The 18,795-nt window shown below is 38.1% G+C and overlaps 1 protein-coding gene across 4 annotated transcripts; it reads right to left on the bottom strand.

The window, feature by feature from the left end:
- Window positions 1–204: 204 nt before the first annotated feature.
- On the bottom strand, window positions 205–18,313 carry TXNDC9 (thioredoxin domain containing 9). 4 transcript variants are annotated; one of them, XM_047853957.1, is made up of 6 exons: window positions 18,147–18,313; window positions 16,381–16,416; window positions 15,948–16,166; window positions 7,736–7,854; window positions 3,246–3,500; window positions 205–795 (listed from the first exon to the last, which is right to left on the bottom strand). In XM_047853957.1, the coding sequence occupies exons 3-6, from the start codon at window positions 16,134–16,136 to the stop codon at window positions 678–680; spliced, it is 681 nt and encodes a 226-aa protein (XP_047709913.1). In that variant the 5' UTR covers window positions 16,137–16,166; window positions 16,381–16,416; window positions 18,147–18,313; the 3' UTR covers window positions 205–677. The 4 variants fall into 4 exon arrangements, with proteins under 4 accessions (XP_047709913.1, XP_047709912.1, XP_047709914.1 ...); XM_047853956.1 differs by lacking the exon at window positions 16,381–16,416; XM_047853958.1 differs by lacking the exon at window positions 16,381–16,416 and having other exon boundaries at window positions 18,165–18,312.
- Between the last annotated feature and the right edge of the window lie 482 nt (window positions 18,314–18,795).

Here is an 18,795-nt window from a genome sequence, read left to right as displayed (position 1 = left end):
AGTGAAAAAATACATACATATATATATTTACCAGTTAGTTGTTTTCACTGAGGAGTGTGCAGATCTCATGTTGCCATTCCAAACATGCTTCCTGATTATTTTTAATGCATGTATTAAAATACAAGTAATCAGAACTATAAGGCAAAATGTTCAAAACCTGAAAAAACTTTCTGCTGCCATCAGTTCATTCAACAACACACAGCCTACAGAATAAATAAGCAGTTTTTTAATAGTTAAATATATTCCAGAAGTAAAGAGTGTTTATAATTCATTTACAAGTGAGTCTGTTACACCAGTAAATGTAATTTGACCTGTTGTATAAAGGAAATGATGCTGTGTAAGAATTAGTCCTGGAATAATTTGAATTCCTATTTCCAATCCAGTAGATTAAAAACACAATTGTGAATGGTATAAAGACCTAAGAATCATATTGTGATAAAATCAATCTCAAAAATAGAGAATCCAGACCCTTGCTGGATAATTTAAGAACTCAGTTTTCTTCAACACAAGTGCCACACAGAAAATATTAAAGATGTCTTTCAATGTGATGAAACTGTACAAAACTCTAGAATATGACCAATAGATGACCAATGTATCAAAACCAACTGAATTTAGAAAACACATCTAATTTTGAAGCAGAAATAAAAAGACAATTTACAAAGAATTATAATTAATTTCTAATCATCATCAGAGTCTGAATCATATTTCTTCCCTCGGATAGTTTTCTTTTCCAGCTTTGTGAAGTTTGTTCCAAATTTCTTTTGGCTCTGAAATGGTGGCTCCATTAAATTTCCACTAAAAATAAAGCAAATTTGAAAAGCATTTACTCTTTACAATTTTGTACAGTTGGTATGCTAACCTGCACAAAAAATTCTTTTCTTCCTAACATGGAATAAAGTTTTCTTTAATGCTGGTGTTACAGAAGAGGTATATTATTCACAATTATGGTTAAAAGTTGTTTTCAACGTGTTTTTTTTTTTTTTTAATTTATTTATTTTTGGGACAGAGAGAGGCAGAGCATGAACGGGGGAGGGGCAGAGAGAGAGGGAGACACAGAATCGGAAACAGGCTCCAGGCTCCGAGCCATCAGCCCAGAGCCCGACGCGGGGCTCGAACTCCCGGACCGCGAGATCGTGACCTGGCTGAAGTCGGACGCTTAACCGACTGCGCCACCCAGGCGCCCCTATGGTTAAAAGTTTTAAACCTTATTTTGTATTACTAAGTCTCTTATATCAATGTTTTATTTTCTCTTTTAGCATTAATTACTGATTAACATCTCAGAGGATGTACCAATAGAATTTCTGACTGAAAAGCATAGAAGGAAATGAAATTGTTTTTCCATCTGTTTTGGATATGCTGAACTTGGATTAGATTCTTGTCACTGTAAGAATGACACAGGAAAATGGTGCTCTATTTCTGATAGCTTGTTACGGCTGGTTTGATCCTGTTTAATATCTTATAATGTTTAGATAAACATCAAGAAAACTCATGGAATTCATTATCATTAACCTGGAATTGGTATGAAACTTCAATGATGCTTGAGAAATATATGAAATGAGAAAACAACTTCTTTCAAAAATATCTGAGAAGATGTCTGGCATCTTTTTGAAATATCATTTCCACTGAGAGGAACCATGGTTCCCTGAAGAAACAGCCAATTCTAGGGAAAGTACTACATGAGTCCCTCTCTAAGACATCTTATTTGCACCAGAAAGCAAGTACTTAAAGAACTATTGAGACACATGGAAAAGACAAAGAAGGCTCCATAAGAGGGGCTCTCACTGACCACACTGGGCAATCTGGGCTTCAGAGTAAATAATATTAGTAACCAAATATAACCCAATGGATAAGATAAGCCACTGCCCATTTCTAATATAAATAAATGAAAAAGTGAATTAATGTGTAATATGGAAAAGTTCTTCCTAAATCATCATTTGGGTTGGTAGACAACTGGTTAACCAGTGCTCAGTTATTACCACCAGAAATGAAACAAACCATCCTATACCTCCTGCTACAATACACTGAGAAGGAATATAACATCTCTTCCATCATGTACCTATGAAAAATGCATAGTCCAAACCTAATCTTGAAACATGAGACAAACCCAAATTGAGGGATGCTCTACAAAATAAATAACATGTACTCTTCAAAAATGTCAAAGTATTGAAAAATGACAACAAGTTGTCACAGGTTAATGGAACTAAAAATACACAGAAACTACACGCAACATTTTAGTATGCAGGACATTGGGACAAAGGTAGAATCTGAGTAAGGTCTATATATTATAAAACACCTCTTGTCTTAATTACTGTACTGTGGTTATATAAGAAAAAGTCTTTATTAGAAAATACACAAGGAAATATTTAGGAGTATAGGGACAATACATCTCCAACTCCTCCTCAAATGGTTTTGAAAACAGTATTTATGTATTCAGAAAAATGATAAAGCAAATGTAAAATTTTTAAAACGAGAAATATGGGCAAAAGGTCTATGAGAATTCTTTGTACTAGTTTCGAACTTGTTTAAAGTTTGAAATCATTTCAAAATTCATTTCAAAAAAATGTTTTACTTAGTATTAAGAAAAGTAAAACCTAAAATTCCAATGTAGGGATAATTTAGGCATGTGTAGGGGAGATTCAGAGAAAAAGGGGGAGGAAAAAGAGGAGAGAACTTTCTACTTACTGAAAGGCACTAGGACTGTGGAATGATAATTATATAATTTTATCTGTTAATTTTGCAAATCAAAAACAGGCACAGAAGACTAGATGATATGCTGATTTATGGAATTAGATAAATTACTTAGAGAAGCAGACAAGGAGATGAATGAAAAATGGAAGTTGCATTTTTGATTGTTTTCAAATTGAGACTGTTCTTCATGGTAAGTCATTTAAGCTAATCACAGATACCAGATTATACATTTTATCAGATTCTACAAGACAAGAATAGCTACATTAAAAAATCTGATGTTCAATGTCATTTTGGGTTTCTAGACTAATACAATAAGATCTGTTAGGTTGAAAACTTTTATAGCTAGGTATACTCCAAGACTCAATTTTATCTCTAATGGATTTTGTTTTAAGATCTAATGGATTTTGTTTAAAGTAATAATGTACTTTAAGAAATACATTTTTCATTTGTGAAACTTTTTGTTTCAGAAAACTTAGCTCCATAAATGTTGACATAAAAAAACTTCTCTAAAAACATCAATTGAATATGTGAATTAAAATTGTTTTGCTAAAAGTTACCTGTAATTGAGAATATCAGAACAACCCAGCCTCCATTCTAAAGTTTCTGTGGTGAAGTCATCTGTATTTCCTAGGTCAGTAAATCCAACAACATAATCTTGTGTTTTTCCATCTTTTACCAGTGCTAGTGTGGGAATGACTTTGATACGCAGTCTCTCACAAAGGAAAGGTGCTTTTTCCACATTCAGCTTCAGAAATTTGGTCTCCAGATGTTTCTTGGATAATATTACCAAATGTCGGTCTAATATTTTACACCTGCAAACAACAGCATGTAGAAAATCAAAAGCTTAAACATACTTATTTAAAAAAAAAAATTTTTTTTTTTAATTTTTTTTTTTCAACGTTTATTTATTTTTGGGACAGAGAGAGACAGAGCATGAACGGGGGAGGGGCAGAGAGAGAGGGAGACACAGAATCGGAAACAGGCTCCAGGCTCTGAGCCATCAGCCCAGAGCCTGACGCGGGGCTCGAACTCACGGACTGCGAGATCGTGACCTGGCTGAAGTCGGACGGTTAACCGACTGCGCCACCCAGGCGCCCCCCCCAAAAAATTTTTTTTAATGTTTATTTATTTTTGAGAGAGACAGGAGACAGGATACAAGTGGGTTAGGGGCAGAGAGAGAGGGAGAATCTGAAGCAGGCTCCAGGTTCCAAGCTGTCAGCACAGAGCCCGATGCGGGACTTGAACTCATGAGCTGTGAGATCACGACCTGAGCCGAAGTCAGACGCTAAACTGACTGAGCCACCTAGGTGCCCCTAAATAAATATCATAAAGGTACATCTAATTTTATAGTTTTTCTATTTGAATATAATTCGGCAGCCAGCGCATGCTTGTGTCGGATAACCTCATTTCTCTTTCATAGGTTAGCTAAATGATATAAGAGGGAGAAAAAGAATCCAGTATTCTAGAAGTTAGATGTGTCCTAATGATATTCATAAAAAACAAAATATTAAATACATGCTTTAATTGTAAGTGGTTCATGAAGTTGTCATGTTCTTGGTAAGAACAAAAATTGTCATTTATCTTTGTTTACTGGTGTCTCATACATGGAACTTGAAAGATGACAAAACTGAACTTGACAGAACTCAGAGGAGACTTTTCAGAATCCGAAATGTATATACAGTGCCTTATTTGGAAGTCACTAAGACTGAATGGTGTCATTGAGAAAGAACTCTCCCAATTGTGCAACTTTCATTAAGAAGCATAAGGTTAAGGGGCACCTGGGTGGCTCAGTCGGTTAAGTGTCTGACTTCCGCTCAGGTCATGATTTCAGTTTGTGAGTTCGAGACCTGCATCGGGCTCTGTGCTGACAGCTCAGAGCCTGGAGCCTGCTTCAGATTCTGTCTCCCTCTCTCTCTGCCCTGCCCCTGCTCATGCCATCTCTCTCTCTCTCTCTCTCTCAAAAATAAATAAATATTTAAAAAAATTAAAAAAAAAAAAAGCATAAGGTTAAGGGCTATAAATATGGTCATAAGGTTCTAAAGAAATGAAAAATACCAGGAGTAACTTTTATTAAGCCACCTTCTTTTGAAAAGAAAAATGGAAATGACATTTTCTGTAAGTTAAAATGCATTTTAAATTGGTCAATCCTCTAGGGTTCCTAAAAAAGACTACTCTTAATAATAATCTTCTTGAGCAGTTCTTTTTATTTTTTTATTTTTTTATTTTTTTAATGTTTATTTTTGAGGCAGGAGAAGGGCAGAAAGAGACGGGGAAAGAGGATCTGAAGTGGGCTCTGTGCTGACAGTAGAGAGCCCGATGTGGGACTTGAACTCATGAGATCATGACCTGAGCCACAGTCAGACACTTAACTGACTGAGCCACCCAGGGACCCCTTGAGCAATAGTTTTTAACCACAGGTATTTATTAAAATTAACTTTTAAAACATATAGATGAACCAAAATTTTCTGGGAGTGGAGCTGGGAAATAGGCAGGTGACTCCCATGCCCCATAAAGTTTGAGAACTACTGCTTTAGATGATGAAGACATCAAATGTTTCATAGTTGTTATTAGCAGGCTTTCTGGGCACTTCTTGGTGTACTTATTCCTGAATTAGGATTGGGTCCAGCAAGTTTCTGGTAACCTGGATGTCTCATCACTTTACCTGTGAAAGTATCTTTTCATATATCACCCATGTAGTATAGCAATGAGACTAGTGAAAAATGGTAGGAGAGAACAAATTAATAATTAGTTTCTGAATGAAGCACAAATGATAAATGAACCATTATATGAGAAATATGTTCTTGAAAACTTGTAGATAAATCAACTCCATGGTTTTACTGGAGTTATATGGAACCTATTTTAAATTAATCCATTTTTTTAAAACCCAGAAGCAGCAATCATGGTGTAGTTAAAACAGCATTAGGCTTAAATCCTGGGTTTAAATCCTCTTCTATCATTTAGGAGATGAGTGACATTAGGTGAGTCACTTAATTTCTCCAAGTCTCGGTCTCCACACATAACGCACTGGAATTACACCTACTTACCTGAAAGGGTCATTGTTAATGTTCCAGGATTTTACACATCAAGTATCCAGCCTACTATGTGCCAAGAACTTTGATACCTATATCAGATCTATATATAAAACATTTTGATCTTTGATTTTTCTTTTCTTTTAAAGTTTATTTGAGAGAGAAGGAGAGACAGAGAGATCTCTGTGCTAAAAGCAGAGCCCGATGCAGGGCTCGATCTCACGAACTGTAAGATTAAGACTTGAACTGAGATCAAGAGTTGGATGCTTAACTGACTGAGTTACTCAGGCACTCTCTTTTTTTTTTTTTTAATTTTTTTTAAAGCAATCTCTATACCCAATGTTGGACTTGAACTCAAGACACCAAGATCAAGTTAGATGCTCTACTGACTGAGTCAGCCAGGCACGCCTTATTTTTCATTTGTTTTGAAGGTAAGTACTCCTGGTATTGCACTGTTTATACCCCCATCAAATATATTTACTGAGCACCTACTATGTGTTGTCAGCCATTGCTGCTCTAAGGCTAGGAACTTGGGGAGCACAGTTAACCACAATAGAGGCAAACTCTCTGCTTTCACAAACCTAACAATTTAGTGGACAAATACATCTAATAAACATCATATAATATCAATCTTAGAGAGTCATATCATATTAACAAATCACCTCATCATATATGTCAGAAGTTGGCAACTTGAGAAATGTGTGCCAATGGGAGATGATAGAGTACCATGGTGGCAGAAGGTTTCTCTGATATTCTTTTCTTTCCTAATTCCTTCCCACTTTCCCTTACAGATTTCACAATCTCAACATTTTCTTTCCTTTTTATTACCTTAGTCCACAAATCCCAGGCAATCAATCCATGAAAAATGTTAATTAATAACCAAGTTATTGGGTGGTGAGTTTAAGAGAAGGGCTGGGTGGGTTACTGAAATGAGGGAAGAGGGCAGGGCTGAGACAACAGTGAATGATGGAGACTCTACACTGGAGTGTATATCTGTCTGAGGGAGGCAGTTGATCTTCAGTATTAGCAAACTGCTTTCATACTGAATTCTAGGTTTGCTATTAAGTTAATTCGATTTTTTAAAAATTCTGAAATCTGGATTAAAAAAACTGTATCTCTCAATTTCTAAAAGTTGGCAACTAATCAAATTTTGGGGTTAAAAGAAAGAAAGGTATGAGTCCTCTGAGTTAAGAGATAATCTCTTCTAGGGGTATTTTCATTGTACAAGGACTCTGCCTCCATAGAGAGGCTTGCAGACCTGGCCTCTCTAACATAAATCACTTTCCTCTGCTTTCGGCCAAGGCTGGGAGTCCCAGCGATGCTTCTAGTGAAAGGCTTGGCCAAACCATTGTCTCCCCATGAGTTGCTAGCTAAGGAGTGAATTCAAGGCTGGTGTTCAAAGTGTTGGCCCCCACTCCCCACATCACACCTGTATCATAACAGCACCAAAATAAATAAATAAATAAGTAATTCTTGTGTTGACAAAAAGAAAATTTACATGTATGTTTCTTAGATGTTTTTAAAGTTATCTAGTGGAAATATAATTCAGAAAATAGCTAGTTCCGTGGAAATAATCTTGAATTTTAATAATGTTCATTTATACTTTTTTGTATCACAGGTTTTACATTAATCTTCAAAATAACAACTGTTTAATGGAGACTTGTACACAAGTACAAAGAACTTAAGAAGCAGTTCCTCTTATTTTTCTTAATTTCTCTATTATGTTAGTAGTATATCTCTATTCAAAGATCTCATCATATTTTTAAAAAATCATTTGGGGCACCTAGGTGATCAGTCAGTTGAGTGTCCAACTTCAGCTTAGGTCATGATCTCACAGTTCGTGAGCTCAAGCCCTGCATTGGGCTTGCTGCTATCAGTGCAGAGTCTGCTTCGGATCCTCTGTGCCCCTCTCTCTTGCTCTCCCCACTCTCCACTTGCGTTCACTCTCCCTCAAAAATAAACAAACATTAACAAAAATAAATAAAATTTTAAAAAGTCACTGATGGAAACAAAGTTACCTGAACGTGGAGTCCCTGTAGAAATGGCAAACCACTTTTTTACTCTCCTTGACTTCTTGAAAAAAGTCTCTCTCACTAGGTATTTCTCTGTATTCTCCATGTCCTTTTGAAAGCCATTCCTAATTTGGAGAAAAGGGAAATATTACACACTTGAAATATCTCTTCCAGTACCACTTCACATTTTGGGTCTAAATCACTGTAATATTCTGTAATGAAGTTGATTTTATCTTGTAGAAGGAAATGAATTCCTCTTAGTGATTTACTTTCATATGTTTCCAGTGTCAGCACAAACACAGTCTGCGGGCAATGACTATCTTTCAGCATGCTTTGTGTTTAAAACAATCGTCTGTCTTGGTACCTTCACACAAATGTTTTGTTAGAACTTCAAAAATAAAAATTTAGACTCAAGAGACATAAGGGGTGCCTGGGTGGCTCAGTCAATTGAGTGTCCAACTCCTGATTTCGACTCAAGTCATGATTCCAGTGTCATGGGATTGAGCCCCTTGATCCATGCTCAGTGTGGAGCCTGCTTCTCTCTTTCCTTCTGCCCCCTCTCTTACCCCTCCCCCACTCATGCTCACTTTCTCTCTAAAATAAATAAAATGAAAAGAAAGTAAATATCCATTTAATTTCGCTGCGCTCAAACTACTAAAATCAGAAACATTAGATCCAAGTTACTGCAACGCTTTGAAAAATAATGCTCATGAGATAAAGCTACTTGGTCTTTGCAGGGGAGGGGAAGACACAGGCAGTGGTTATTGCAGCTTTGCAGCTTAGGAGCCCTGTGGGCTCAGAGAGGCAGGAACCACTTCTATACTGGTCACCAATGGGTAGTATACTAGATAGAAAAAGTTGTCTTCTCATATAGTGTCCAGAAACAATACAGCACTCACAAGTCATCTAATCCAACTTCTCAACCCAACATATCAACCCTTATCAACCATGCCTGACAGACCTTTTTGTTTCTCAAGCTTCCTGCCACAGGAAAGATTCATCATCTCAACTGGAAGCTTGCTTCCTTTTTGAGGCAACTGATTTTTACAAAAAGGACCACTGGGCATGCAGGCAGAAGGTATGGGCTTGAATAATTGTCCTACCATTTATTAGTCTAAGAATTCTAATTAACCTTTTTGAGTCTCCATTTCCTTATTTGTAAAGTGGAGGTCACAAAGCAACTATCTCACTAAGTTGTGAAAATAAGACCATCAGCATGAAAATAACTGCAATAGTGTTTGGCATATGTCCTTAAAAAGCATCTGCATTTATACTTTTAGAAGGGTTTTCTCACCCTGAACTACAGTATAACTGTAACTTTGGTCTGTGGGTCCCAGCTTGGACAGAAGATTAGAGAGAAAAGTTGTTATCTTTCACATGTCAGCCCTTCAGATGTCCTATCTCACCTATGTCTTTTCTATTCTATCTCCCCTTTCATTTCCTTTTGGCTGTTTCTCAGATGAAATGATCTCTACATTTCTTACTCTTCTAGTTATCCTCCTCATCTTTTTAAAAAGTGGCAGAGGTGTGAATAGAGCCCTCCAGAAGTGGTCTGCCTAGAAAAGGGGCACGAGTGCCATCTCTTTTCTTCTTCTGGACTTAAGCTAATACAGACAGCATTAATAGTTTTGGTTTCCATTTCACATTGACTAATGCTGAGCTAACACTCACAGGAGGCCCTGGTGTTTTCTCCTTATGTGATATTTCTTTGGTAAGCTTCTTTTAAAAAAATTTTTTTTTAATGGTGCCTGGGTAGCTCAGTTGGTTAAGCATCTGACTTCAGCTCAGGTCATGATTTCACAGTTCGTGAGTTGGAGCCCCGCATCATGGTCTGTGCTATCAGCATGGAGCCTGCTTCGGATCTTCTATTCCTCTCTCTTTCTCTCTCTCTCTCTCTCTCTCTCTCTCTCTCTCTCTGTCCCTCTCCTGATTGTGCATGTGCACATGCACTCTCTCTCTAAAACATTTAAAATAAATAAATGAAAATTAAAAACAAATTTTTTTTTGATAGAGCATGCACACCCCTGCACAAGCGGGGGAGGGACAGGAAGGGAGAGAGAGAATCTTAAGCAGACTCCATACTCAGCACAGATCCCGACACAAGGCTCTATCTCACAACTGTGAGATCATGACCTGAGCTGAAATCAAGCGTTGGAGACTTAACTGCCTGAGCCACTCAGGCACCCCCAATCAGGCTTCTATAAACAATTTAAACTCTCAAATACAATTCCTTAATAGCATGTCACATTTCATGATTTTTCTTAACTGACCAATAACATGTGCCCTTAAAAAAAGAATATTTTTTAAAAAGCTCTTTTTATTGGGGTGCCTGGGTGGCTCAGTTAGTTAAGCATCTGACTTTGGCTCAGGTCATGATCTCATGGTTTGTGAGTTCAAGCCCCCTATCAGGCTCTGAGCTGTCAGCACAGCTTTGTATTCTGTGTCTCCCTCTCTCTCTGCCCCTCCCCTGCTTACACTCTGTCTCTGTCTCTCAAAAATGAGTAAACATTTAAAAAAAATTTTTTTTTAAAAAGCTCTTTTTATTATTAATTCCCATGTGTTTAACCAATAGGTCAAAGATCTGAACCTGTCCAAGTTCTTAAGAGGGAGGCAAGCCCACTCTGAACCTCTACCAACACATGGCATCTCTCCCAAGACACTCAGCACACCCCTGTGCTCTTAGCATAGTTTCTTTCACAGAGCATGTGCTCCCCAAGTATCTGCTGAATGGAATCAAGCAGGATGGGCACAGATCACGGTGCAGGCTGAGCCTACCCAAGGGCTGGCAGTGGGCAGCATCTCACTCTCACTTAGTGGCTAAAACCCAAGCCTTTGGATGGGCTCTTCCTATTTCTCACCTGTCCTTTTCACCACCCAACTCATATGTCACTAGCTGTCATAACAGTAGGAGGGTGCTTGGCTGACTGAGGAATATTGATTCACGTAGGCCTATTAAGTGCTTATGTCACTGCTTATACTGATTTCCTGATACCCACATAGATCAGTAAATCAAAATTACTATGCAATCTATAATCTTTGAAAAAGAGTATCTATAAAATCTATTAAGGCTTCTTATCTACTTCCCTAGGAAGCATTTTAATAAAAAAGATTAAAATGCAATGAAAACTCTAAAATAAGACCCTCTCAGTTATCCTATGACAAGTTGAGATCATATCACGCACACTTTCAGACAACAATGCTATGAAACTTGAAATCAACCACAGGAAAAAGTCTGGAAAACCTCCAAAAGCATGGAGGTTAAAGAACACCCTACTAAAGAATGAATGGGTCAACCAGGCAATTGGAGAAGAAATGAAAGAATATATGGAAACAAATGAAAATGAAAATACAACAATCCAAACACTCTGGGATGCAGCGAAGGCAGTCCTGAGAGGAAAATACATTGCAATCCAGGCCTATCTCAAGAAACAAGAAAAATCCCAAATACAAAATTTAACAGCATACCTAAAGCAAATAGAAGCAGAATAGCAAAGACACCCCAAACCCAGCAGAAGAGAAATAATAAAGATCAGAGCATAAACAAACAATATAGAATCTAAAAAAACTGTAGAGAAGATCAATGAAACCAAGAGTTGGTTTTTTGAAAAAATAAAATTGATAAACTTCTAGCCAGGCTTCTCAAAAGAAAAGGGAGATGACCCAAAGGGAGATGACAACCAATCCCTCAGAAATACAAGCAATTATCAAGGAATACTACGGAAAATTATATGCCAAAAAACTGGACAACCTGGAAGAAATGGACAAATTCCTAAGCACCCACCCACTTCCAAAACTCAAACAGGAAGAAATAGAAAACTTGAACAGACCCATAACCAGCAAAGAAATTGAATCAGTTATCAAAAATCTCCCAACAAATAAGAATCCATGACCAGATGGCTTCCCTGGGGAATTCTACCAGACATTTAAAGCAGAGATAATACCTATCCTTCTCAAGCTATTCCAAAAAATAGAAAGGAAAGGAAAACTTCCAGAAACATTCTTTGAAGCCAGCATTACTTTGATTCCCAAACCAGACAGAGACCCAGTAAAAAAACAAAACTACAGGCCAATATCCCTGATAAATATGGATGCAAAAATTCTCAATAAAATACTAGCAAATCGAATTCAACAGCATATAGAAAGAATTATTCACCATGATCAAGTGGGATTCATTCCTGGGATGTAGGGCTGGTTCAACAATCACAAATCAATCAACGTGATACATCACATTACCAAAAGAAAAGATAAGAACCATATGATCCTGTCAATTGATGCAGAAAAGACCTTTGACAAAATTCAGCAACCTTTCTTAATAAAAACCTCGAGAAAGTCGGGGTAGAAGGAACACACTTAAAGATCATAAAAGCCATTTATGGGGGCGCCTGGGTGGCGCAGTCGGTTAAGTGTCCGACTTCAGCCAGGTCACGATCTCACGGTCCGTGAGTTCGAGCCCCGCCTCAGGCTCTGGGCTGATGGCTCGGAGCCTGGAGCCTGTTTCCGATTCTGTGTCTCCCTCTCTCTCTGCCCCTCCCCCGTTCATGCTCTGTCTCTCTCTGTCCCAAAAATAAATAAAAAAACGTTGGAAAAAAAAAAGCCATTTATGAAAAACCCACAGCTAATATCATCCTCAATGGGGAAAAACTGAGAGCTTTCCCCTGAGAGCACAACAGAGATGTCCACTCTCACTGCTGTTGTTTAACATAGTGTTGGAAGTTCTAGCATCAGCAATCAGACAACAAAAGGAAATCAAAGGCATCAAAACTGGCAAAGATGAAGTCAAGCTTTCACTTTTTGCAAATGACATGATATTATACATGGAAAACCTGATAGACTCCACCAAAAGTCTGCTAGAACTGGTACATGAATTCAGCAAAGTCACAGGATACAAAATTAATGTACAGAAATCAGTTGCATTCTTGTACACTAATAATGAAGCAACAGAAAGACAAATAAAGAAACTGATCCCATTCACAATTGCACCAAGAAGCATAAAATACCTAGGAATAAACCTAACCAAAGATGTAAAAGATCTGTATGCTGAAAACTATAGAAAGCTTATGAAGGAAATTGAAGAAGATACAAAGAAATGGAAAAACATTCCATGCTCATGGATTGGAAGAATAAATAACTGTTAAAATGTCAATGCCACCCAAAGCAATCTACAATTGATCATTCAATGCAATCCAAATCAAAATTGCACCAGCATTCTTCTCAAAGCTAGAACAAGCAGGGGCGCCTGGGTGGCGCAGTCGGTTAGGCGTCCGACTTCAGCCAGGTCACGATCTCGCGGTCCGTGAGTTCGAGCCCCACATTAGGCTCTGGGCTGATGGCTCAGAGCCTGGAGCCTGTTTCCGATTCTGTGTCTCCCTCTCTCTCTGCCCCTCCCCCGTTCATGCTCTGTCTCTCTCTGTCCCAAAAATAAATTAAAAAATGTTGGAAAAAAAAAAAAAAAAAAAAAAGCTAGAACAAGCATTCCTAAAATTTGTATGGAACCACAAAAGACCCCGAATAGCCAAAGTAATATTGAAGAAGACCAAAGCAGGAGGCATCACAATCCCAGACTAGCCTCTACTACAAAGCTGTAATCATCAAGACAGCATGGTTTTGGCACAAAAACAGACACATAGACCAAAGGAATAGAATAGAGAACCCAGAATTGGACCCACAAAAGTATGGCGAACTAATCTTTGACAAAGCAGGAAAGAATATCCAGTGGAAAACAGTCTTTTAACAAATGGTGCTGGGAGATCTGGACACCAACATGCAGAAGAATGAAACTAGACCACTTTCTTATACCATTCATAAAAATAAACTCAAAATGGATAAAGGACCTGAATGTGAGACAGGAAACCATCAAAACCCTAGAGGAGAAAGCAGGAAAAAAACCCTCTCTGACCTTAGCCACAGCAATTTCTTACTTTACACATCTCCAAAGGCAAGGGAATTAAAAGCAAAACTGAACTATTGGGACCTCATGAAGATAAAAAGCTTCTGCACTGCAAAGGAAACAATTAACAAAGCTAAAAGGCAACCAACGGAATGGGAAAAGATATTTGCAAATGACAAATCAGACAAAAGGCTAGTATCCAAAATCTATAAAGAGCTCACCAAACTCCACACCTGAAAAACAAATAATCCAGTGAAGAAATGGGCAGAAAACATGAACAGACACTTCTCTAAAGAAGACATCCAGATATCCAACAGGGACATGAAAAGATGCTCAACGTCACTCCTCATCAGGGAAACACAAATCAAAACCACACTGAGATATCACCTCATGCCAGTCAGAGTGGCTAAAATGAACAAATCAGGAGACTATAGATGCTGGAGAGGATGTGGAGAAACGGGAACCCTCTTGCACTGTTGGTGGGAATGTAAACTGGTGCAGCAACTCTGGAAAACAGTGTGGAATTTCCTCAAAAAATTAAAAATAGATCTACTTTATGACCCAGCAATAGCACTGCTAGGAATTTACCCAAGGGATACAGGAGTGCTGATGCATAGGGGCACCTGTACCCCCAATGTTTACAGCAGCACTTTCAACAATAGCCAAATTATGGAAAGAGCCTAAATGTCCATCAACTGATGAATGGATAAAGAAATTGTGGTTTATATACACAATGGAATGCTACTTGGCAATGAGAAAGAATGAAATATGGCCTTTTGTAGCAATGTGGTTGGAACTGGAGAGTGTTATGCTAAGTGAAGTAAGTCATACAGAGAAAGACAGATACCATATGTTTTCACTCTTATGTGGATCCTGATAAACTTAACAGAAGACCATGGGGAAGGGGAAGGGGGAAAAAAAAAAAGTTAGAGAGGGAGGGAGCCAAAACATAAGAGACTCTTAAAAACTGAGAACTGAGGGTTGATGGGGGGTGGGAGGGAGTGGAGGGTGGGTGAGGGGTATTGAGGAGGGCACCTATTGGGATGAGCACTGGGTGTTGTATGGAAACCAATTTGACAATAAATTTCATATAAAAAAAAAGATTAAATGCAATGAAAGCTCTAAAATAAGACCCTCTCACTTATTCTATGACAAATTCATTTTAAATTGATTTGCATATTAATTAAAAATCCATAAAGGCTGCATGCCTGAGATTATTTTTAATGATACTCAGAATATTGTTTTTAATTGCTGACAATTTCATTTAAGCCATTATGTATATTCCTCACTGCAAATCAGGTAGATTAAGTCTTTGTAGAAAAACATCCTGGTTATGACAACTTTTGTTAGTTGAACATTAGCAATTAGTAGTGTTATTTACCTGTTGTCATGAAACAGAGGAATGTGTAGCAGAATCTCATCATGTATTACCTGAGATAATGATTAGCATTATATTAAAGTCTCGGTTTCAAATCCACATACATATACACGCACCCTATTGTAGAAAACTCAAAATATAAAACTAGAAACTCAGTCACATTATAGAAGATTGCTTTTGTAGCAACTCTTCTAAATAGTGAGGGGATAAACATTATCAAAGAGATGCTGTAGCAGCACAAACAAAACTCAGTTTCTCTAGAAAATTTAAAGCTCATGTTTTAGTCATAGCCAACTGAAGAGCAACCAGAATTGGTAATAATCTATTTCAATGTAAAGCAATGTAAACATTTTCAATCCAAATTAAATTTACGGATTTAACCCAATTTGTTTTGACCAGAGTCTACAAGTTGGTTTCTCACTCACACTCTGAAGAGACCAACAAGGACAGAGTTGTGGCCACCCTTCTTTGTGACCCAGTATGCATTCTTTTGAATAAATAAGTCATGTGTTTGTTACACTGGCAAAGCCTGAAAATTTCTTCAATGTAAATTGCCTTACAGCTCTCACCTCACTTACACTGATCACAACTGAAGTATAATTGGCTTTACAACTACCCAAAAGGGAAATGCATGACTGGCTCCTTGTACTCCCAGTGCTCTTCCTAGTTTACTTCCTCCTCACCCAATAAATCTGAGCTCAAAAAATGACCTTGGACACATGTTTCTTTTACTTGACTGAGGATTAATATGCTGAGCAGGCTAATTTTTAATGTCTCTTTAAAACTAATTTTTTCCCAGAAGATTGTTAACAGTGATCATACTTTAAAGTTAACCCCCAAAAATATAAACCTTAAAAATGAGGCCTGAAATGTAACTACTGCAGCACATGTATATATAAGTTGTTAGGAGCATACTGTTAAAGTAATTTCAGAAAGCAGGGCAGAGAGGTTACTTGTTTCTGCTGTTGAGCTTTCCTTAGTGCCTCAAGTCTCTTTTCTTTGAGGCGTTCCAATTCATCTTCATCCATCTGATCCAGTTTCTGAATTTCAGAATCCAAATGTTCTTCCACTAGTTTGGTAGTCTGAAGCAATTGATTCTCCAGGACTTTTGAAAACATGTCAACAGATGTATTAGCTTCCATTCTTCTAAATGGTACAGTTTAGTCTTGGTGCTAGGGAGAAAGTTTGCAAAGTTGTGAGAAAAAAAAAAAAAAGAGAGACAAAGTTTCCTCTCCCATTTCCAAAACTTCTAGCAAGTGTAAAATTTGTAGTCTACAAAGTGTTCTGACAACCCAGCATTTCATGTTACATTTAAACATTTTTACTTAAATGCTTTTAAATTGAATTTTCAATAGGTTATAGTCAAACCACTCAAAAATTACTTACAGCAAAGTTTAGGTGCTTCTGATTTACATTGTTTCACTACAATAAAGCAAAGACAAGTCTTTAAGACCAGAGAGAAATGGGTAGTTGGGAGTTATACCTAGTGACATATATTGACAGGGTTTTTTTTGTTGTTTTTTTTTTTTTAAACCAGAAGAAAAGAGAAAGCAGAAATGACTATGAATAAGAGTAAAGTTTAACTGTACTAAGGTTTTACACTTACATATACAAAACAAACTTTGCTTCAATACAGAGTGGAGTTGAGCCAAAGATATAGAGAGCCAAAGGTCTCTACATAAATGATTTTTATTTAATCCCTGAGAAAGCACATTACAATTTATGTAAAGAACAGTGCCTGGTGTTCTCTCAACTTTAGTTTTCACTGCTATTCGCCTATAATCTAACAAACTCTATGAGGCTACAAAGATACTGGTGTTAATCTACTGACAGTGTTCTTAACTTTGACGTAAAACAGTACCACAACAAATATTAAAAATATTGATTTTCCCATCACTCCTTAATGTAAAATAGGAGTTTAAAAACAAAATCTAATCCAGATAGGAAAGGAAGCTCTATCTCAAGTACACATTTTACACAATGTAGTATTTTCTGCCAGCAACAATCAGATGTAAATTTTAGGTGTATCCCTGAGTTATTACTACAGAAATATAATTTATAATTTGCCTATCAAAGCAGAAATATGTTGAATCCCAATTAACTACGACACAGTTGAAAATACTACTGAAGAACCTTAAAACATCTTAATAAACCATGAACTCACTGATCCCCTTACTTACATATACAGCCTAGCCCACACAAACCGTCTAAACTGCCGAAGTGGAAAGAAGTAATCTTCTTGCAAACTTCACTTTTGATTCATCTTTCTTCACAAGGAAAAGCAGTTGAAAAGCACACTTGATTTCATCCCAGAGTTAGCAGGGCTAACTGCTCAAAAAATGTGTTAATACTGAATGAATATGTGCCTAGTTTCTGGTCAAATTATCGTTAAGTTTCAAAAGTCTTTGAGTTTTAAAAACCAAACTGTAAGTTCCTCATAAATGCTATAATCTTTCAAGGAGCGGCATTTCAAATATGGTAAAATAATTTCACACTCCCTACCTCCAAAGAAAAAACTCAGTAAGATTGTTTCCTTTAGGGTTGTGGCCGGATAAGCAGAAAATTGGTTATTAAGAGACTGACCTACATGTCAGAACCTGTTTTTATTAGAGGTATAGAAAATGCTTATTCCTAGAGTTTTATAAGATGAATTCAGAATTTAATTCTGGAATAATTGGGAACAGAAGTGATTAATAAAAGCTGTTCAGGGGACAGGTGGCGGTGGTCACCGCATTTACAAAAGGGAAAGAAAGGAGGGGGTGCAGCGGTTCTGATAACTTTTCATTCTTCAAACCACAAACCTCTGACTCTTTTTCAGTTCATCGAGAATGGTGGGAAGGGGCTTGTCTGTCCTCAAATTACCTGTTTCTTTGACTCTCTTCCATGCACCCGCCAGAACAGCCTTAAATGCTCCCCAGGCACCTTCCCAAAAGCATCCTCGCCACTCCCTGAGCCCCCAGGAACAGATGAAGGCCGAGTTCAGGTGGCCGCGAGGGCCACACCTCCCGGGGCGCATGCGCCAAAGCCGCCTCCACCTCACTGACACCGACATCTAGGCAGCGCCCATCCCCCGCCCTGGCCGGATGTAGAGTGAAGTGTCCATCAGCACCAGGAGGCGGTGGCCGGCTTTTTCTCACAATCCGCTGCCTCACCTGAGCTCTCGGGGATACCTGAGAAGTGAGGAACCAGTCGCTCCAGAAAGGCAGTCCACTGTGCCTTCACCCTCACAGCAGCTGCCGGTAGCTGCGAACAGGCCGTCACTTCCGCCTCCCCTTTAGCTGCGGCCCTCCCGCGACACAACCTGCGACACTCAAGGAAGTTGGGCGGGGGGAGGAGGGCGTGCGTGCTGTGAGCGCTTCTGCGCGTGCGCATCTCCCATTTCTCCACCCCCAGGTTTCCGATTACTAGCCTCCTTCGGAGTAAACGGCCCATGGAGGAGGGAGCAAAGTACGCTGGGAGTTGTAGTTTATAAGTGCTCAACCTCGCATTGTCGGACTTTCTTAGGCTCTGAGCCTTAGGACACGTAATGTTACATCAGAAACGAGACAGCTATGGTCTTGCTCCAGAGTGACACTCCAACTTCCCTTGCATTGTGTTTAATGAACACATTTTTTTAAAAAAAGTTGAGTTATAACTCAAATTATTGTTGCACTACATGGTAACTAACTTGGATGTAAATTTAAAAAAAAAGTTGAGGTATAACTTACACAGCATGATTAGTTTTTACATAGATAACACCCATAATATCACCGTCCAGATCCAGGTATTGAACATGCTTACCACCCTAGTAGGTTCCTTTTA

This window comes from Prionailurus viverrinus, chromosome A3 (genome assembly GCF_022837055.1).
Source record: "Prionailurus viverrinus isolate Anna chromosome A3, UM_Priviv_1.0, whole genome shotgun sequence".
Classification (NCBI taxonomy): Eukaryota; Metazoa; Chordata; class Mammalia; order Carnivora; family Felidae; genus Prionailurus; species Prionailurus viverrinus.
This window is presented reverse-complemented; position numbering and strand designations above follow the sequence as displayed.

What these genes read in the sequence shown, in the direction of transcription:
- TXNDC9 (XM_047853957.1), bottom strand. Translation starts at nt 16,136, where the DNA reads ATGGAAGCTAATACATCTGTTGACATGTTTTCAAAAGTCCTGGAGAAT. An exon ending in AAGCTCAACAGCAGAAACAA is followed by an intron (nt 7,855 to 15,947) that starts GTAACCTCTCTG and finishes TCTCCAAATTAG; the next exon opens with GAATGGCTTTCAAAAGGACA. An exon ending in TCTGATATTCTCAATTACAG is followed by an intron (nt 796 to 3,245) that starts GTAACTTTTAGC and finishes CTTTATTTTTAG; the next exon opens with TGGAAATTTAATGGAGCCAC.